The sequence below is a fragment of the Raphanus sativus genome, chromosome 3 (assembly GCF_000801105.2).
Source record: "Raphanus sativus cultivar WK10039 chromosome 3, ASM80110v3, whole genome shotgun sequence".
Lineage (NCBI taxonomy): Eukaryota > Viridiplantae > Streptophyta > Magnoliopsida > Brassicales > Brassicaceae > Raphanus > Raphanus sativus.
In genome coordinates, this window is record NC_079513.1 from 171,454 (window position 1) to 191,460 (window position 20,007).

General features: G+C 35.6%; 6 protein-coding genes across 10 annotated transcripts in view; 3 read left to right on the forward strand and 3 right to left on the reverse strand.

Moving 5' to 3' along the window:
• The first annotated feature begins 1,902 nt into the window (after positions 1-1,902).
• Positions 1,903-3,564, forward strand: LOC130509823 (uncharacterized). 3 transcript variants are annotated; one of them, XR_008943744.1, is made up of 4 exons: positions 1,903-2,240; positions 2,336-2,397; positions 2,474-2,787; positions 2,868-3,564. XR_008943744.1 is itself a non-coding variant. In XM_057006019.1 (4 exons), exons 1-4 carry the CDS (start codon positions 1,998-2,000, stop codon positions 2,906-2,908), a joined length of 486 nt encoding a protein of 161 aa, XP_056861999.1. In that variant the 5' UTR covers positions 1,903-1,997; the 3' UTR covers positions 2,909-3,564. The 3 variants fall into 3 exon arrangements, 2 of the variants coding, with proteins under 2 accessions (XP_056861999.1, XP_056861998.1); XM_057006019.1 differs by having other exon boundaries at positions 2,648-2,787; XM_057006018.1 differs by having other exon boundaries at positions 2,648-3,564.
• A 592-nt stretch (positions 3,565-4,156) lies between these two features.
• Positions 4,157-6,331, forward strand: LOC108847423 (xyloglucan 6-xylosyltransferase 2-like). Its single transcript, XM_018620665.2, has 2 exons — positions 4,157-5,418; positions 5,764-6,331. Exons 1-2 carry the CDS (start codon positions 4,363-4,365, stop codon positions 6,139-6,141), a joined length of 1,434 nt encoding a protein of 477 aa, XP_018476167.1. The 5' UTR covers positions 4,157-4,362; the 3' UTR covers positions 6,142-6,331.
• A 2,389-nt stretch (positions 6,332-8,720) lies between these two features.
• LOC108847424 (uncharacterized) lies at positions 8,721-10,682 on the reverse strand. 3 transcript variants are annotated; one of them, XR_001948957.2, is made up of 4 exons: positions 10,285-10,682; positions 9,798-10,200; positions 9,644-9,703; positions 8,721-9,392 (listed from the first exon to the last, which is right to left on the reverse strand). XR_001948957.2 is itself a non-coding variant. In XM_018620668.2 (2 exons), exons 1-2 carry the CDS (start codon positions 10,494-10,496, stop codon positions 10,101-10,103), a joined length of 312 nt encoding a protein of 103 aa, XP_018476170.1. In that variant the 5' UTR covers positions 10,497-10,678; the 3' UTR covers positions 9,792-10,100. The 3 variants fall into 3 exon arrangements, 1 of the variants encoding a protein (XP_018476170.1); XR_001948956.2 differs by lacking the exon at positions 9,644-9,703 and having other exon boundaries at positions 10,285-10,677; XM_018620668.2 differs by lacking the exons at positions 8,721-9,392; positions 9,644-9,703 and having other exon boundaries at positions 9,792-10,200; positions 10,285-10,678.
• A 2,780-nt stretch (positions 10,683-13,462) lies between these two features.
• On the reverse strand, positions 13,463-14,598 carry LOC108845998 (glutathione S-transferase F2-like). Its single transcript, XM_018619204.2, has 3 exons — positions 14,373-14,598; positions 14,212-14,260; positions 13,463-14,129 (listed from the first exon to the last, which is right to left on the reverse strand). Exons 1-3 carry the CDS (start codon positions 14,520-14,522, stop codon positions 13,687-13,689), a joined length of 642 nt encoding a protein of 213 aa, XP_018474706.1. The 5' UTR covers positions 14,523-14,598; the 3' UTR covers positions 13,463-13,686.
• A 2,627-nt stretch (positions 14,599-17,225) lies between these two features.
• Positions 17,226-18,626, reverse strand: LOC130509822 (glutathione S-transferase F3-like). The gene is made up of 3 exons (XM_057006017.1): positions 18,348-18,626; positions 17,974-18,022; positions 17,226-17,840 (listed from the first exon to the last, which is right to left on the reverse strand). Exons 1-3 carry the CDS (start codon positions 18,495-18,497, stop codon positions 17,398-17,400), a joined length of 642 nt encoding a protein of 213 aa, XP_056861997.1. The 5' UTR covers positions 18,498-18,626; the 3' UTR covers positions 17,226-17,397.
• A 338-nt stretch (positions 18,627-18,964) lies between these two features.
• Positions 18,965-20,007, forward strand: part of LOC108847577 (uncharacterized) — an 8,156-nt gene continuing 7,113 nt past the window's right edge. Inside the window, exon 1 of the mRNA XM_057005974.1 lies at positions 18,965-18,979. Coding sequence (XP_056861954.1) covers positions 18,965-18,979 — 15 coding nt within the window. The remainder of the gene's footprint in view (positions 18,980-20,007) is intronic.

Genomic DNA, 20,007 nt, shown 5'->3' on the forward strand with positions numbered 1-20,007 from the left:
TCTAAAATCATTAATTGTCATATATTTGTTAATCATATTGGATAAATGCATATCTTTTATTTAAGGAAAAAATAGAAAATATATTTTTTGTGCATTAGTAATATATATTTTGATGGAGTAACATATTTTTCTAAGGATTCTGAAATCATTTTGCGATGACATACATGGATACACTCAAATGCTGTAAAGGATATCTAAAACAAACAAAAAACAACGAAGAAAACATTCTGGATTTTATTTGATATTGTAATAACTAATTTTTTTGCTTCATATATAATAGTAACTAGCTATTTTCTGTATTTTAATAATAACTTTTGCTCTGAAATTCAAAGAAATTGGTGAATTTCCTTCTAAGCGTATTAGAAATTTCTAGTCATGTATACCAATTTCTTTGCTTTCTCATGTCGTTTTAGTTTTTCTTTTACCATCTAATATGTTTATTACCGAGTCTAAGCCCAAAGAAAAAACACATACATTAAAACATAAAGTCCATAATAAAAGGTAAGCCAAAGTAAAAACATTTGGGCTTTTAACCGAGCCCACAACCCAAACACCGCATCATATCACTATGCATTTCAGAGAGATCATGAAACGTCCACGTGTTGAAGGCCCACCCCTCCACAGGACACGCCTCACATAGTCACCACACCGTGACCTTAACCACGAGGCCAGCACCGGAGAAGAAGAAACAAACAAGCGTTTCACCGGAACACGATGGAGCCAGAACCACCGCACCCATCGTTGCCTAACTCGTATCTAACGGAGAGCTTCATCGGGACAGTCCCGAGATCTCTTTATGAGCCACCAACACCACCATTAGCAACTTGACAAGCCACCACCATCTCTTCTGCACGGCAAAAGCCTCGTCGACGGAGAGTTTCAAATTCCATGTCTAGATCTCATCCATGCACCAGAACCCAGCAATCGAAGACAGAGAAAATTACATAACCAAACCCCCGATCTAAAGCCGAAGACATAAACGGCCCAACACCGAAGAAGAAAAACCTAGGCCAAGAGAGATAAAAGTCGGCAATAACCGGTGCTGAATAGAAGCCACCGACTCCCGGAGACAAAGCCGACGAAGCAGATATGCTACTTCCCGAAGACAAAAGGCGGTCATGAAGACCGAACCGTAAAGGAGACGACTTCCCCTTCCTTCCCGAATATATGCACGAGAAAAAAATAGATAAACCAGAAGCCAGACCGATGTGGCTGTGGAAACCCACCTGTCGGCCGGAAGTACTATTTTCACTGGTAAAAGTTTAGAGAGAAGACAAAGCGAATTTAGAGAGATTCTAATTTTTGTTTTATTATCGTTTTAGTTTATATATAGAAATAGAAAGAGAATTTGACAAATAAATGTGAATTATAATTTGTTTGATGGTTGTTGAATGCAATTTTCTTTAAAATAAATGAAAAATGAAAAAAATCTTCGTTCAAACAAATTAAATCAATATTCTGAAACTTCATATATGAACGACACGTCAACAAAAATCACTTAAGTGACTTCTCAGTTAATATATAGTAGGATTGTAATAACCAACATTTTGCTTCATATTTAATACTCCCTCCGTTTCTAAAAGATAGTTGTTCTGAAAAAAATTGTTTCTAAAAGATGGTTGTTTTATGTTTTCTATGAAAAAATTGCAAACTTTAAGAAAATTAATTGATTTTATTGGATTACTATTGGCCAAAAGTTGTTGAAATTTGAAAATCACGGAAAACAATAAATTTATTATAGTGATTTAATGCGTTTTCTTAATATGTGTGAAAACACTAGAAATACTATCTTTTAGGAAGAGAGGGAGTAGTAACCAGCTATTTTCTGTATTTTAATAATAACTAATTTGTTTTGCTCTGAAATTCAAAGAAATTGGTGAACTTCCTTCTAAGAGCATCCCCATTAGAGGATGTAATGGGGTTCATGGGCTCAAGTTCATAAGCCCAAATTGATTTAAAAAAATAAAAAATGGCTTTAATTCGTTGAACCGATCCTTATGGATGAACTTGTTGAAACGGGTTCATACCACGCGTCAATCATTCACTGCCTTCTCCTTTCTTCACAAACATCATTTCCTAAAACTCCTCCCTTCTTCTCAAAACTCTCCTTTTCACCTTTTCCCCATCCCCGGATCTACCTTCCTCGGCGAGTAGTAGCACCGTCGATGAGTCAGGTCCCACCGCCACCACCGTCGGAACAACAATATCCGTCGACCATTCCGCTCTCTTCAATCCTCCCGGTAAATCATCCCACCTCCAAACTTCTATAGTGAGATTCAATTTGACTGCTTTTGAAGAGAGAGTCTGATTTGTTGTTGTTTGGAATCGAACTTAGACCACTCTCATGAACCCACACCAGACTCGGAGCTCGTCAAGCACCTCAAGAGCGTCATCAAGGTTACCTTACAACCGATTCTTATTTAGAAAGATTGAAACTTCTTTTTGTTTGATTAAAATTAATGCATCATCACAGTTTCGTGGTCGGCCAATCTCAGTTTGTGAGTTTGGCGAGGTAAACATTTCATGTCTTCTTAGGAGTTGTGAGTTTGTGTGCTTGAGATTGGTTTTATTACGCCAACTTCACTGTGTTTTCAATTTTCTTGATTGGTGTGTATGTATTTGTCCATATTATGCTTTCCTTACCTAGTGCATTCCAAGAGTTCGAGTTTAGTGGTCTTGATTTGCCGGATTCAGTTGGAGAGTTTGTTGTTAGTGGGGTTCTCGTTCTTCAGTGCGAGAGAGTATTGCAGTTGATTTCACGTTTCATGCAGGCAAGAAAACAGAAAGGTGAACAGGCATATTATTTACTGTGGCATCTCATTGGTAGCTTCTGTGTTTATCTGACTGTTTTTTTAAATTGTAAGCAGTGATCATGGCGTCAAAGCTCATGGAGATGGTTGGTTGCTAACTGCTGCTTTAATAGAAGGGGTCGATCTAGGTAGATCCAAGCGGGCGTTGTGATCCGTATATTGTATTTACTTCCAATGGGAAGACGAGAACCAGCTCCATCAAGTTCCAGAAATCAGAAAAGAGTGACAAAGAACATCCTGATGAATCTGCAGGATCGGCTGAAGATGGTTTTGGATTCTTGGAGAAGGAATATAGCAGCAGACAAGAAAACAGCAGCAAGTAGCATAATAATATATGTAGACTTTGGTCTGAGAATTGGAAGGCCATTGTAGCTGAAGCTCAAGGTCAAAGCATTCCTTATTCTTGTTTACGTCATATAATAGCTGACTTGTTTGTAAAGTTTTGTGATTATTGTGGTGATGCTCTGCCTTAAACCTCTTCGAAAGTGATCAAAATTGTACTCATTTCATGTGTTGTTGTTCAATGCTTTTTCCTATTCTCCAGTAGCCATGCCTTTTGTACACTAAGCTCTAGCTCGCCTTTGTTATTTCTTTGAAACATAAATTCAGGTTTTGTTACGTATGGGATTAGTTCTAGGTTTGTGGTGCTTGTAAAAACATTGTTGATTAGTTTGTTGTTACTTTTATTCTTAAGAACTTTTTTTCAAGTTCACTAATGCAGAAATACAATAAATAGAGATTCATTACTATTCATGGTCCCATCAAAATATATTAAAAAATTCTTATATTCGTATTAGAAATCTCTAGTCATGTATACCAATTTCTTTTGCTTTCTCATGTCGTTTTAGTTTATATACAGAAATAGAAAGAGAATTTGGCAGACAAATGTGTTAAAAAGAAGAGAAAATTTGGCACTTTATTTAACAAATTAGGTAAATTAATTATATAACGGATATGTATCAAAAATACATTTTCTATTACAAAAATAAAAAACTTTAGCTTTTTGGTATAAACGAAATTTTTTTTCCTAAAACAACATAATAAATATTGTCAAAAGCAGTATTTGGTAGGTAGCCAACTAACCTCTAATTAGAGTAATTAACCGTATCCAACAAGTTGAAAATCATTTGCCTATTTATGGTCCCTTTCCGTTTCAATCTTATTTTTATTTATAAAAAAAACCATGGTAACTGATTAAGCTGACTTTTCAACCCTCTCTGATATCTAGATCAATGTTGCATTCAGGACCACAGATCACAAGTCATATACCCTGATATATCGCCACCTGTCAACAACACTACTACTAAGTACTAACACACCACCACCGACACAACCGAGTAAAAAGAACCAGACAACTTAAACACAGTAATGTCCGAACGCAAAACTCTTTGTAGTAACTTTGACAAGTAACAGTGTGTCCGAAAATAATTAATCAAATTCGAATCTTCTTCGCTAATGGAAACTCAGATCCTCTCTTAAAAACACCTCAATTAGATCGCAAATAAACAGAGAGAATCTCTCTCTACGAAGAAGAAGAAGAAGATTGGAGAAGATGATCGAGAGGTGTTTAGGACCTCACCGGTGCCGGAGAATCCAAAGAGCTTTACGCCACTTAAAGGTGACGGTTCTCTGCCTCGTTCTCACCGTAGTCGTCCTACGCGGCACGATCGGCGCCGGTAAATTCGGTACACCCGAGCAAGATCTCGACGAGATACGTCAGCATTTCCAAACATCTCGTAAACGAGCCGAGCCTCACCGTGTGCTCGAAGAAATACAAACCGGAGTAGCAGGCGGAGTAGGCGGAGGAGGAGGAGGAGGAGGAGGAGGAGAGGCTTCTTCCTCCTCCGGCGACGGTGGTGGTGGCGGGAGCAATAACTACGAGACGTTTGACATCAACAAGATATTCGTTGACGAAGGAGAAGAGGACAAACCCGACCCGAATAAACCGTACACTCTCGGACCCAAAATATCCGACTGGGACGAGCAAAGATCCGAGTGGTTAGCTAAGAACCCTAGCTTCCCTAACTTCATCGGACCAAACAAGCCACGTGTCTTATTAGTGACAGGTTCTGCCCCCAAACCGTGTGAGAATCCTGTCGGAGACCATTACCTCTTGAAGTCGATCAAGAACAAGATCGATTACTGTAGGCTCCACGGGATCGAGATCTTCTACAACATGGCTTTGCTCGACGCCGAGATGGCTGGTTTTTGGGCGAAGCTGCCGTTGATTAGGAAGCTTTTGCTGTCTCACCCTGAGGTTGAGTTTCTGTGGTGGATGGATAGTGATGCTATGTTTACGGACATGGCGTTTGAGCTTCCGTGGGAAAGGTATAGAGATTATAACCTGGTGATGCATGGGTGGAATGAGATGGTTTATGATGATAAGAATTGGATTGGGTTGAATACTGGGAGTTTCTTGCTTAGGAATAATCAGTGGGCGCTTGATTTGCTTGATACTCGGGCTCCTATGGGTCCTAAAGGGAAGATCCGTGAGGAAGCGGGTAAGGTTTTGACCCGTGAGCTTAAGGATAGACCGGTTTTCGAAGCTGATGATCAGTCTGCAATGGTTTATTTGTTGGCTACTCAGCGAGACACTTGGGGGAACAAGGTAAGACCTGAAAATCACAATTGTGCAACTTTACATTGCATTAAGATCGAATTTTTGCTCATAATTCACATTGTGAGTAGGTTTATAGCTTCTTTTGATTACATAAGTATAGTTTTTTTTTTTGCTCACAAGTCACAATGTAAGTAGCATCATGTAGTTTTATAATGTTTCTTGACCATATAGGAATTAGGTTTGTATTCATAAATGACAATGTGAGTTGCATCTAGTCGGTTTATAACATTTCTTCATCACATAAATGTGTGATAATAACATCACATATCACAATGTGAGTTTCATTTATGGTTTTGGTAGATTCTTATTTGAGCCGCTGCTGTGTTGTTATAGGTATACCTAGAAAGTGGCTACTATCTTCACGGTTACTGGGGGATTCTCGTGGACCGATACGAGGAAATGATAGAGAACTACCACCCGGGTCTAGGCGACCACAGGTGGCCATTGGTGACTCACTTTGTGGGTTGCAAACCCTGTGGGAAATTTGGGGACTACCCTGTTGAACGGTGTCTTAAACAAATGGACAGAGCTTTTAACTTTGGTGACAACCAGATTCTGCAAATATATGGTTTCACTCACAAATCTTTGGCTAGTCGCAAAGTCAAGAGAGTGAGGAACGAGACGAGCAATCCGCTGGAGATGAAAGATGAGCTTGGGTTGCTTCACCCGGCGTTTAAGGCTGTTAAGGTACAACAAAACAACCAAGTTTGATTCGGATCTCCGGCGTTTAGGATTTTGTGGTCTGTTTCTTGCTATTTTTATGTCATTGCTTGTTGTTGTAAAGATGAGTTAAAACAAAAGTATTGTGCAGAGACATCAGTTTATATATATACTAGTGTCGGCCTGCCCTACGGGCGGGATATTCTTTACTTGTAATATATGTTATTATTATTTTGTATGATTTTGGGTTTGTGTTTTAGGTTTGAATTTGCAAAAGAAGTGTATGATAATGATTTTTGTATTCCAAAAATTTTTAAGTAGAAATTATATGTGATAAGATATATTTAAAACTAAATAGTTGTTTCTATATTAAAGAGTTGTGGCGTTAATATGTTGTGAAGGCTTCAAATGGTTTTTATGTTGTTTTCTCTAACAAAAATTTGATTTCATATTCGGGTGACTTGTAATATTTTGGGTTTGAAAAGATTGGATTGTGAGTAATTTTATGTTGAAATCATAGTCTTTCGACATGTTACTGGAGTGGAAGTTGTGATTATTTGTAACTACATTTCTTATTAAAAGTAGAATGTTATATTCAATGCGAAAAAGTAAAGTGTACCTAATCAAAATAAAAAACACTGAAAATGAAAAGTGTTAAAATTGAGTTCTATAACACTTATTTTTAATATATAGACGTTACATAAGGAACATTTAATCTACTCCATCATTTGTCAGCTCGAGACATGTCGGTTTGCTGTTCATGATTTTCATATATTCCTCATGTTCTCTTGTGCAAAGCAGAATTATGGCATAGAGACACCTACCAAGATAGTTACATATACCACAATTGTTTGCCAATATGCAAAGATGTTTAAGTCATGTTACGGATTTGTTTCATTGTCAAATTGTTTGTTTTTTCCTAATATTAATTCGTCTATAGAAAAGAAAACAAAAAATTGCATTGTTTTAATAAAAAATTTACGATGCTTAATTTATTTTCAATTTAAAACTTTCTCTATTTTTTCATTGCATTTTTATTATTTATATTCTTATTAAATAAGAATATACTTGTTTCATCAATGAAAAAGATATAAAACTGTTATTGTTTATTTTGTTCTCAATATTTGTTCTATTTTAACTTTGTTACTAAGTAAAATATTTTCAAAACTGTAATCCATTATGTTAAACACAAAACACAAATTAATTTTTATGTCTTAATAATTTGAATTTGGCGACACTTGTTGCTTTTCTATTTCTTTAAATTATTAAGTTATGCAATGCGGAAATAGGTTATTTACTATAATAAAAACTACTTAAAATAGGTAGGTAAAGGAAAACCTATAAAAATTGTAACTATATATGCTTGTTTTCGTTTTATATGTGATTTTTAAAAAAAAAAATGAATCATGTTAACTGAATTCATAATTAGGGTTTCCAAATAAATTATAAATTTTAGTTTTACATCGAATTTATTATAATTAATTTATTTTATTTTTAAATTAGCTATATCTTATTAGTAATAACTATTTATTTTATATATTAGATATCATATTTTTATTTAAATTTAATTATTATATATATAAAACATCCAAAAATTACTATACATTTAAAGTGAATGATATTTAGTCATCGAATTTATATCATCTGAATTGAAGTTCTAATTTTTTACAAATATATTAATATAAGTTATATAACTTAATTTATTAATTTAGTTAGTTTAGATAAATTATAATTTATTTTTAGCGATCTACAATGTAATATGATCTTGTATTCCTTCTATATCATCCACATGTAAGTAAATTTTAGAAAATGATAACAATGTTTTATAGTTATTTCAAATTAATCTTAATATATATTTAAATTATAAAAATGATAATAAAATATGATATTTATATACTTTCTATTTGTTATCGAATTTATCTTCTTCCTATGATCTTGATCTATGTTTAATGTAAAATAGTGTTAGGATCAAAATAATCAATGTTTAAAATATCAACCAAAGAAGCAAAAACAGTAACCAAATATAAAATACTTTCAGAAATTGGCACTTAATAAACGACACTTAGATTATGGACAACATCATAACTTCCAAAGACAATGCCAGTTGCAAAGATTTATTTGATTTTCCAGCTATGGTGTAGGAGAAGGCACGACTTTGTTCTTTGAGATAGTCATATAATTATTTACGTCGAGCATTTAATATTTGAAGCACTTGGAGGAAGTTTTAATAAGAAAGAAACTCACTATCCATATTAAAGCAATTAGCATGAACCCAAACTAAAGAAAAATTTTGATGAAATTTTCTTTCATAGCTCAAAGCCTCGCTGTCCATCTCCTTGTTTTTTGTCATAAAAATTAGTAACGAATGTGCCTAAATGGACCTGTGTTTCATACATCAACAGGACAGAAGGTGGCAAGTACATTGTTAAAGGGCATGTGATGTCACTCAAGGGGTTTCAAGCTTCTTGCGCTAAGAGATTACAAAGACGAAGCAGCTGATAACACCATGATCCACCTCGGACCTTTTACTTGGATAGGAAGAAAATGCAGTGTTCGTACGACCACACACATTCGTTTTTTCTTTAGATATTTCTTTGATGTATATTTGCTTGGCCATGATAGGGCTAATATAGAGAACTGAAATTCCAGACCATAAGAGATTTCAAGAAACAAAACACACTTATATATGTATAAATATTTCTTTCCATTATGAAGAACATGGCTTGGGGATGATACGTTAGTGGTCTCTGCGGCTCACTTGTAGCTTTAGCATTTTGATTCACGTTAGAAGAAGCTGCAGGCTTATTGTGTTGGCTTGGCGAAGGTGGTTTCTGCATTCCAGTACTTAACTTCCTCCTCTTATCATAAGCACTTCTCTTAGCCTTGTCATTTAACATAGACCAAGCATACAAAAGCAACTTAAATGCACCTTCCGCGCCTTTACAATTGTTCTTATTAGGATGAAGAAAAAGTGCCAGCTTCTTGTACTGTTTCTTCAGAGCTTCATCATCAGCGAGAGGATCAACAACGAGAACACCATACAGGTCAGATTTTCATCCGTTGATTTTGTTTGCAGCTGAGACGTAAACATGGATCATCGTAGACACTTGATCCAAACCATCAAGGTGAGGGTATAGGTCTTGAGCCTTGGTGACAGATTTCTTGGCTCCAACGTAATCGTTCTCTGAAATTTTCTTCTCAGCAATGTCCATTGCCCTTTTAGCTTCATCCTTATTACACTCCATGTTGTTTGAGACAGTCTTTTTACTTAATGTTCTTGTCCGATGGAAAAGTTTCAGCACCTATAAAGAAACACACAAATTTATAGAGGAATAAAACAAACAAAGTTTTGGTTAAAACACAGTAATAAAGTAATTAAGTTGATGAAACATCATCTATCGACTTCGATGTTTCACCTAGAAGTTAGACAGACTTATATACTGACGAATCAGAGATTAGGGTTTTGTGAGAACAGAAAGAAAACAATTTTAATAAAATAATCCTCCCAGAAGTAGTAGAATGGCCAAAGCGAAGAGACAAATAGGTTTCATACCTTTAGAGAGGAAAAGCTTTAAAGAAAGAAGATGAAACTGAGACATCATCAAATCTTTCTCTACACAAAAGGGTTAATAACTAAACTAAGAGAGGGTGTAAAAGTCGTAGAGAAGAAGTTCCCTAAAACAAACGAAACATAAAGCCAACCATACCTATTGACACTCGATATAACCCTGACAATGCTGCTTCAGAGCAAACAAAACAGTGGGGGAGAGTTTCACGCAGACGGTCTGGTTAAGAGCGACATGCCCTTCCTGTAATCTTGAGACGGGAGTTCTAATCATGGGACATGCTTCCCTTCTGGTCCAATCCAGAGACCTCCATTATGAGGAGGCATCAGCAATGTCGGCTGCTCTTGCGACGTTTCTTGATTCTTCTTCGCAAAGTAAAAAAACTCAGCAACTTGCCGTGCGTACCTTCAACAATACTAATCATAAACATATCAGTAACGCAAGTTATGATGACATTAACATTGGAAAGAACTTGCTGTCTCTTTGCTTCAATATCTCTGCTGGAGTCAATATTTGGTTCATAGTGCAAAACCAAAGCAGGAACCTGTTACAAAACCAATAAACCAGTCTATAAGCAAACTCTTATCTTCAGAGATTTAGCACACAAACAAAATGAGTTCACTTTTACCTTCTGGATGCTAGAACGCATATGATTCCCTTCCAAGTAAAGGACACACGGTCCTTGATATCAGGATGGAGAGAGTTATCCATCTCCAAAGACGGTTTACTAACAGAGAGCACCCCGTGGTTTCCACTCTCAAAGCTCTCATTCTTCTCGTGCAGATCCTGTAAATACTTCAGCGACACTCCACCTTCTTCTGCTCGTTTCCTAAGCATCATCGGCTTGTGACAACTGTCCGGACTCGCCCTCGAGTATATAAAAAAACCCTCGAATAGGAGAAAAAACCCAAATTAGCCATATCAAAATCGATTAGTATGGAATATGATAGATACAAAGAAAAGATGAGTTGAAAGGCATAAATCTCACCGCCGTAATCGATGAAAACGAAGAGCAGAAAGAAAGAGATGCTAGGGTTTTCATTAGGGCCATATACCACAACAATAAACTGAAGAAAATCCCAAGACGCGAGCCCACACAAACGTCTCCCTCCACTACGCACCGTTTCATTTAATCTGACGTGTTGGACAAAGAGGCCATCAGTTTCCAGCGAGGAATCCAACGTGGCGCAAGGAGGAATGAGTAAAGTGTGTTATATATAAATAGATATACTCCGGCGTTTAGGATTTTGTGGTCTGTTTCTGCTATTTTTATGTCATTGCTTGTTGTTGTAAAGATGAGTTAAAACAAAAGTATTGTGCAGAGACATCAGTTTATATATATTTTTTTTTTTACTTGTCTCTACGTCTATAACGAATTCAAAAGTTCTCTTTTTTTTTTGGCATCCATTAGAAATATTGTAGCTTCATAAAATCAATAATCAGTGTTTATTCAGGAACAATTTTAACCTGCTTCCAAATGTATCTAAATATACCAACTTTTTTTTGGACAAAGTATCTAAATATACCAACTAAATAATTGACTCTCTTAGTATACAAGATGGCAAAAAACATATTGGATATACTAATAGAGTACTGACTACTGAGTTATGTTTGTGTACTTTGGGAATTTACAACTTCATTTGGGTCTTTTAAGTTGATGTATCAAAATGTGAATACAAAAAATAATAATAATTAATTAGAATTTCTTTTTGTAAAAGTTTAACATAATATTTTAAAATTTTAACCTAAATTTTAAATAGTTTATAAATTTTTAATTGTAAAATTTCTAATAATGATAATTTTAGAATTAGAATTTTCCTTTTAAAAATATGAAGTTTTTTTGGGTGAGAACGTTGCCACTGGTGTAAAACTTTTTTTTTTTTTAATATAATATATTATATTAATCTTCCCTTCGAAAGGGGGATCTGGTGACTTTTACAATTCCGGTTAACCGGACGAAACAAAAAGCCCTAGGTTACATGGATCTAAGCAACAACATACAGCAGGTTTTATTACAGAGAAAGAGTTCAGCGTGGGTGAGAAGACTTAGGATAGCGGAGCTACCCTCTCCGTTGAACACCGAAGAGACACCATCTGAACAGTCGCGACGTTCCCTGAACCAGGTGTCCAAGCTGGTTTTGGGACTATCGACACTCGCCGTCACGATAAGCTCTCCGACGGAGCAGTCCCGCGGCCACAAACGCCGAAACAGGAGAAGATCCGACAACGGAAACCCTAAACGCCGCAAAACTCACCTCGTGTCGCCGCCATCTCACAAGTCCGAGGAGCCACACACTGCTTGTTTCCGACACGGCGGCAGAGAAGAAGAACGCTGGAGGAGAAACACCACCCGAGAAACCGCCATCCCCGAGCTTAGATCTGACTCCGACGGTTCCTCCACAAAACCGGTACGAGATCTGGATCCCGATGGCTGACTAGCGAGACTTGGCTCCGACTCCGCGGTCCTCAAACGAAGCTTCAGAGCCATGGATCTCGACGAACCACCAGAAACCAGAGTCTGTCTTAGAGGCCTCCGCTTCAAGAAGCCTTTCCGATTCGCCGTGGAGAAGGAGAGGTGCCATCCGGAGCTCCGAAACTGAAGCGTCACCAACACTTAAGCTCAGAAGCCGAAAAAAGGGGGGGGGGGGGGGAGAGCGCGATACCTTCAACGAAGTCACCGGATCTGAGGCGTCTCCACCCAACGCGAGATGAACAAAGGAGAGAGAAGAGAGAAGCGCGTGATATAGACTCGCCACTCAAAGGCTTTCAGCTGCTGTTTTTTAAGAAACCACTGGTGTAAAACTTGAGGACCAAATAGCACTTGGGAAAAGGCTTGTGCTTGTAGGCCACGCTGCCACAGGGGATTTTCAGCGTATGGTTAGGCTTAAGGAATCTGATTTCCCAATAGGCCATGACCAACACGCTTTTGGACCGTCTTTTGTGGAGTGGAGAGGCGATTTAGCCCTAGGAGACAATCTCCGATCTCAAGTCTCTGTTTGAAGGCACTCGAAGTTAGCACTTCGTGCAGGGTTTAACAATAAGATGAGCGGGCAGATCACCTTATCTTGTATTAGTAGTTTTTCACCTTCAGTAATTCCACAGAAAAATTGGAGTCTAGCTCAGTCTTCTTTTGGTTCCACTTGTCATGATGATGTTGCTAGGATTGTGTTTGCTTATTTGCGACTTAATTTTTTGCACAAGGTACTAACTTTGAGAAGTCAATCTGTGAATATTACAAAGCTTTAACTTTGGAGATGACCAGATGCTGTAAATATATGTCTCTGCCTTTAGTCCATTGGGTAGCTGTAAAAGTGTAAAGTAAAGAAAGTGTAGGGATGAGTCGAGCAACCCATTGCCTTTAGTCCATTGGGTTACTTCACCTAGCGTCATAAGGCAGCAAAGGTACAAATCAATCCAATTTATTGATCTGAGTTAGGGTTTGTTTCTGCCTTGCTGTTGTTGATAGAGTCAAAGACAAATCCAAAATTTGATGATGAGAGACCCAAACTTGCTGCTTTAATGAAGTCTGTAATTTGTAGAGCTGAATAGTTCAAGAAATTTTGTGTGTTTGTGACTTTTTTCTGACATAAAAACTAAATACATTCTTTGTCACTTTCCGATGTGACCAAGCATCATGGAGACTTTTAAGGATATGAACGTTCAAAGCCTTAGGTCAGCTTCTTTACTCAGAAAATAAGGTATAAAGTAAGAACTTGCAAAGACTAATCAAACTCGAACTATAAGTCTTTTGTGTGAAGTATAATATTCTCACTAATCAGTAACTCTGTAGTTAAGACATTGCAACCTTTGTATTAAATAAGTAACTTATCTTTTTATTATAGAAGGGCTTGAAGATTAGATAGATAGTTTTTGAGTCAACAAAGATCTCTGGAAAACACACACACACATAACTTTGAATAAAAACAGAGAAAAAAACAGAGAAAAAACAGAGTACTCAGAAATTGGGCAATGTGGCAGCCACTTATTTAGTATTATTACTGTGACTGAAGCAGCACCTTTTAGAAACTTATCACTGAAGGATCTTCTTGGAAGCTGGCCTCTTGGTGATCTCTGCCACCCACTCGTTGACACGTGGACGCTCGGTGAAGAGCTTCTTGGTGGGAGTTTCAAGCAAGTATTGAATAGCAGGAACGTGGTGAAGATCAGTCAAAGTAAAAGTGTTACCAGCCAAATACTTGAACTCCTTGAGCCGAGCCTCGTAGACATCAAGGACCTTGGCTAACTTAGCCTCTTCTTCGGCAACGACGGCTTGGTCTGTGGTCAAGCCATAGATGAGTTTAAATACGTGTTCCCAAGCAAGCTTTGAAGCCACTGGGTCGAACTGGTGAGCTTCTACTTGCATTCCAATGGCCATGATTGCATAGTGGGCTAGGTTCTTGGAGTCAGGCTGGAGAAGGTTAGTTCCTTGGCCTTCGTATCGGTGAGCTATGTACTGAGTAATCGCTCTTGATTCTACACAAAAGAACCAAATTAATGTTAGTGAATGAACGTTTCTTCTTCTTATGCATATTGTCAAAGTAAAAAATGTTCATACCAAAGAGCTTGAGGTCTCCATCTTCAAAGGCCGGAACTTTACCAAAAGGCTGCAATATAAATCAAACGTAAAACATTCAAGATACAGACCAGATACATCAAAAGTGTTGGTCTGTTCTTACAACAACATAGATATATAGATAGAAAGATAGATATGCTTACGTGGCGGGATAGGAAAGGCTCTTTCTTGTGCTCACCATCCTTGAGGTCGACATGGACGAGCTCAAAGTCGAGGTTTTTCTCGTGGAGGGTGAGGAGGACTCTCCTGGTGGAAATGGAAGCAGCGTGTCCGAAAACTTTGATACCTGCCATTGATTTTGATTATAAAGAAACTCTTTTAAGAGATGTGATGTTTGATGTTTGAAGGTGAATGTGATGAATTAAGACACAAGTAGTGATGGTATTTATACAAGTAAAAAACAGAGCATTTTTGTGCATTCGCATTAATGTTACAATATTATTTAACTGATAAACAATGCATCTATGAGACCGTCGCAACCAATATTGACTTGTCTTTTTTGAAGGTTTTTTCAAAGTTCAATTGGATTGATTAACGTTTGAAGATTTGTTTTTACATTTGGTTATGGGATAAAGTTTTTTTCTTCTAGATAGAGCATTCAATGTTATAAGAGAAAAAATCAAACTAGTCTGTAGTAACTGCCAAATGACTCAAACTTCCATCCAAGCAAAGCAAGCTTCATCTAGTAACATGACACCTCTGGGTTAAAGCATTTCAAAAGGACTTTTTATTTTAAAGTTTGCAAAACTTTTGAAGTTTCAATGTATTTTTCTCCAAAAGGAAAACTTCAAACATAATTTCAAAATTATTTGTATTTTACACTATGATCTCTATATTTATTATAATTAATATAAATTCATAAAACTTATAAATAACTAGTACATATATATAAAAATATCATATTAATATTAATTAATAAAATCTTACAGTAAACATATAAATTATAAATATAAATACATAACTAAATATTAAACTACAAAAGGACACTATATTTTGAAACGTTCAAAACTTCATATTTGAAGTTTAAAGATATTTTTAAACTTCATATTTGAAGTCTAAAGATGTTTTTAAACTTTAAAACCATTTATTTTAAGGTTTATATTTAGTTTTATGTGTAAAACTAAAATTAATGAAAACAAATATGAAATATTATAAGATATGAATTTTTTAAAGATTAAAATGATAAACAACAAAATATCTAAGAATCATAAAATGTAATATGTAATTGTAATGACCAAAATGCAAATAAAATTGTGAAACTTCAAATTTGAAATTTTGAGTTGTGACACTCTATATTTGAAATTTCATTACTAAAAACTTCAAATTTGAAGTTTTGAAGTTTTCTTTTGGAGTACAAAAAGCTTCAAATATAAATATGAAGTTATAAAGTGTCTTTTGGAGATGCTTTTATTACCAGTTCAATCTATTGCTTTCCAGTTCCGGTTAAAAAGAGTTCATTTTGATGTTGAATTGTATATAACAGTTGTTACTGGAATGTTGAAGAAACTGGTTTGGCCTAGTATGAACAAATGTATAAAGAATGATAACCAAAGATGTTAAGCAGATGAGATTTTCAAAGGATGTTTTTCTTTCTTCTCTTTTTTTTTCGTTGACCATCTGTATAAAAATACACAAAAATAACAAAGAGTTGCAGATTCACGATTTTTTACGATATGGCTAAACAGAATAATTGAAAAATATATTGATATAAGAGAGAATTAACGAAGAACAATTGATACGAACAATGAGGTTTTTGTGTAGTCGAAACAATCTGTCCACACATCATCTATTCCGCATCACTCAAACTAGAAGCTAACAAATCTTTTCTATATCACTCTTTGGAAACAACAAAATAAAAGAAAGACAAAAAAGAATATGTACAGATTGTTTTGTTTCTTTTTTGGAATTAAAGAATTAGACCATCTTATAGTCTAGATTATGGAGTTTAAGATCTCAACTAAATTGAGCATTAAGAAGAAAATGAGTTACAAAAGAATTATCATCCATTTGGTAAACTGATTGACACCTGATGCTTTGACAAAATTCAATACCAAGACTCCAGGTTATTGGACAGACGCCCATGTATGATGTATCTAAGCACAAACCCATCTTTGGACTCGCCTTGTTAGGACTTCTCCACAATATGAGCTATGCCCATTTTTCACATTTCATGGAACAAACTTAAGACGCACGTTTTTTATTCAAGAAAACTCTAGTTTTGCATATATGAGTACCTCCATTAAAATGTTCACGGTGATCCACTGATCTCTCTTATACAGTACTGTATATCTTCTTGATGCTATCATTATTCTTGACCGTGGGATCTAGGTCAATATTATAGATCTCCCAATATTCTTTTTGGTCCCTTGAACGCAATGGGATGGATGATGACGTTCAAACTCTACTAACTAAAAATAATATTTCTTGGTGAAGTCAGTATGTGAATATTGCAATTTTGCAAAGCCTATTAACTTTTGTGATTGACCAGATGCTGTAAGTATATGTCACTGCCCTCAATTCATTGGGTAGCTGTAAAGTCAAAGCGAGAGATGAGTCAAGCAACACATTGGAGACTAAAGATGAGATGAGTTGCTTTACCCTAGCGCCTTAAAAGGGGTTAAGGTGCAAAGCAATTCAATTTGATTGATCTGAGCTATGCTTTGTTTCTGGTCTTCTCATTCCATCATGTGTCTTTACTATTGTTTATCTAGTCAAAAGATAAATCCGTTATTGATGATGAAAGACACAAACTTGCTGCTCTAATATCTTGTCATTTTCAGATCCCACGAGGCATAGAGTCTTCTAAGGATAAGAACGTTCAAAGTCTTAGGTCAGCTTCTTAACTCAGAAAATAAGGTAGAAATAGAAAGTAAGAACTTGCAAGACTAATCAAACTAAAAGTCTTTGTGCTCAGTAATCAGTAACTCTGTAGTTAAGACATTGCAACCTTTCTATTAAATAAGTAACTAATCTCTTTTATTTTAGAAGAGCTTGAAGATTATAAAGTTTATGATTCAAGAAATATCTCTCAAGAACACACACACATATAAGTTATAATTGAGAAAAAAACAGAGAAAAAACAGAGTACTTAAAATTGGGAATGAGTCAGTCACTTATTTTACTCTGAGCATTATTACTGTGACTGAAGCGGAAACTTTTAGAAACTTATCACTGAAGGATCTTCTGGGAAGCTGGCCTCTTGGTGATCTCTGCCACCCACTCGTTGACACGTGGACGCTCGGTGAAGAGCTTCTTGGTGGGAGTTCCAAGCAAGTATTTAATCGTAGGAATGTGGTGAAGATCGGTCAAAGTAAAAGTGTCACCAGCCAAGTACTTGAACTCCTTGAGCCGAGCCTCGTAGACATCAAGGACCTTGGCTAACTTAGCCTCCTCTTCGGCAACAACGGCTTGGTCTGTGGTCAAGCCTTTCTTGAGCTTAAATACTTGTTCAGAAACAAGCTTTGCAGCCACTGGCTCGAACTGGTGAGCTTCTACCTGCATTCCAATGGCCATGATTGCATAGTGGGCTATGTTTTTGGAGTCGGCCGGGAGAAGGTTGGTTCCTTGGCCTTCGTATCGGTGAGCTATGTATTGAGTAATCGCTCTTGATTCTACACGAAAGAAACAAATCATGTTAGTAACGTTTTATTATTCTTCTTTTTATTATTTTTTGTAACTGAATTATTCTTCTTTTTATGCATATTGTCAAATCATTTTTGAGATGATCAGCGAAAACGTTCGTACCGAAAAGCTTGAGGTCTCCATCTTCAAAGGCTGGAACTTGACCAAAAGGCTGCAAAAATCAATCAAACGCAAAACATTTCAGACCAGATTCATCTAAAGTGTTGCATCTTCGGAGTAAAGTAGTTCAATTTTTTATATTCATATTTTTATACAAAATTTAATATTTGAATAATTTGATTGAAAAGGATCTCAAAAATATTTTATATGTATATAGTTTCGTTTTTGTCATGAAATTTACAAACATATTACTGATGATTTTTTCTTAAAAGAAAGTTAAAAAAATTTAAGTAAACATAAATTCTAAGAGCTTTAATTTTTTTGCCCGGTTCTGAGTGTTTGTCTTGTCTCACAACAACACAAATAGATATACTTACGTTGCGGGCTAGAAAAGCCTCTTTCTTGTGCTCGCCTCCCATGAGGTCGACATGAACAAACTCAAAGTCGAGGTTTTTCTCGTGTAGGGTGAGGAGGACTCTCATGGTGGGAGCAGAAGCAGGGTGTCCGAAAACTTTGATAGCTGCCATTGATTTAATTGCAAAGAAACTCGTTGAGAGATGTGATGTGTTTGATGTTGAAGGTGAAGGTGATGAAACAAGACACAAGTAGTGATGGTATTTATACACGGAAAACACAGAGCATTTTGTGCATTCTCATTTATGCTATAATATTATTTAACGGATTAATAATGTCTCTTGAAGACCGTTGCCATCAATATTGACTAGTCTGCTTGGATTATTTTTCAAAGTTGGATTGGATTGATTAGCTTTGAATATTTGTTTTTACATTTTGGTTATAGGATGAAGTTTTTTACTTCTTCTAGATAGAGCATTAAATGCTATCAGAGAAAAGATCAAACAAGTCTGTAGCAAGTGCCAAATGACTCAAACTTTTACGTAAAAAAGATTTCATTTTGATTTGACAACTGTTACTCTGAGTGTTGAAGAAAGTGGTTTGGCTAGCAAATGTATATAAAGAATGATAACCACTGAGGATGGAGTTTGCAAAGGTTGTTTTTCTTTATCTCTATTATTTTATTGACAATATGTAGAAAAATACACAATAAGACAACAGAAAAGTAAACAATTGTTAGCCAATCAGATTCTCTTAAGCTGTCCTAAAAGACCTGTCAAGCTTGTCCATTTCTCAAATGCACTAGCCGATGACACAAACGCGAGCTTAGATAACTATATATCGTTCTTATTCACTGCGTAAACAAATAAAACCAAGTTTCAAGAAGATCTTTACTATGTTTTAAATGGATAATTTAATTCTTGTGGACGAATAACTTAGAAAAGAGAAGAAGAACGAACCTGATGTAATAAGAGAAGCTAAAGATGAGACGAACGTTTCAATTATGTATTCTCATATGGGCTTGAACTCAACTGTCATTAGAACACAAAGAAGGAGTTCAAAAATACACTAACAAAACCACTAGACAAACTCTAATTTGTGCAAAGAGAGAAAGAAACAACATGCAGCTGTTTTGACCCATTTGGTATCAATGCTTTTCCCAAAACCAAACATGCAGCTGTTAGATTACTGTTCTCTATGGCTTTCCCTACTTTGCTTATTTTGTATACAAGATACTGCAAATACCCAAAAAGACACTTTAAATGCTTTAAGGTTTGGGAACCAGGTTGACAATGAGAAAAAGAGAAATCACATTTGTTTACAAAAGAGTTCAAACTTTTCCATATGTTCCGACTACTCACAAAGGAAACAAAACTAGATAGCTATGTAAGTAACATTGGAGCAAGCCAATTAAACTATGTAGAAATATATCAAATAAGAATTATATAGTTGATGTTATTTTTTTGTTATATATAATTTATTTAATAACATCAAAATTATGTTTATAATGAAAAATATATTTTTAAAAATAAAAATTGAGATTAAATATTTTTAACCTTTTTCAAAGAACAATATTTCACATTTAAGATATAATACAATTTATTTAATTACACACATTCATTATTTTCAATAAAAAACATAACATAATATATATTTATATATTATATATTATAAAATAAAAAT

Bases quoted from the DNA above. Each gene is read 5' to 3' on its own strand.
- LOC130509823 (XM_057006018.1), top strand. From the start codon at position 1,998: ATGGATGAACTTGTTGAAACGGGTTCATACCACGCGTCAATCATTCAC. The intron at 2,241-2,335 runs GTAAATCATCCC...AATCGAACTTAG, and splicing joins CGCTCTCTTCAATCCTCCCG to ACCACTCTCATGAACCCACA. The intron at 2,398-2,647 runs GTTACCTTACAA...TTCCTTACCTAG, and splicing joins ACCTCAAGAGCGTCATCAAG to TGCATTCCAAGAGTTCGAGT.
- LOC108847423 (XM_018620665.2), top strand. From the start codon at position 4,363: ATGATCGAGAGGTGTTTAGGACCTCACCGGTGCCGGAGAATCCAAAGA. The intron at 5,419-5,763 runs GTAAGACCTGAA...GTGTTGTTATAG, and splicing joins GAGACACTTGGGGGAACAAG to GTATACCTAGAAAGTGGCTA.
- LOC108847424 (XM_018620668.2), bottom strand. From the start codon at position 10,496: ATGATGCTTAGGAAACGAGCAGAAGAAGGTGGAGTGTCGCTGAAGTAT. The intron at 10,201-10,284 runs GTAAAAGTGAAC...GTTTTGTAACAG, and splicing joins TGCGTTCTAGCATCCAGAAG to GTTCCTGCTTTGGTTTTGCA.
- LOC108845998 (XM_018619204.2), bottom strand. From the start codon at position 14,522: ATGGCAGGTATCAAAGTTTTCGGACACGCTGCTTCCATTTCCACCAGG. The intron at 14,261-14,372 runs GTAAGCATATCT...TTTATATTGCAG, and splicing joins AGCCTTTCCTATCCCGCCAC to CCTTTTGGTAAAGTTCCGGC. The intron at 14,130-14,211 runs GTATGAACATTT...TCTTTTGTGTAG, and splicing joins TGGAGACCTCAAGCTCTTTG to AATCAAGAGCGATTACTCAG.
- LOC130509822 (XM_057006017.1), bottom strand. From the start codon at position 18,497: ATGGCAGCTATCAAAGTTTTCGGACACCCTGCTTCTGCTCCCACCATG. The intron at 18,023-18,347 runs GTAAGTATATCT...TGATTTTTGCAG, and splicing joins AGGCTTTTCTAGCCCGCAAC to CCTTTTGGTCAAGTTCCAGC. The intron at 17,841-17,973 runs GTACGAACGTTT...TCTTTCGTGTAG, and splicing joins TGGAGACCTCAAGCTTTTCG to AATCAAGAGCGATTACTCAA.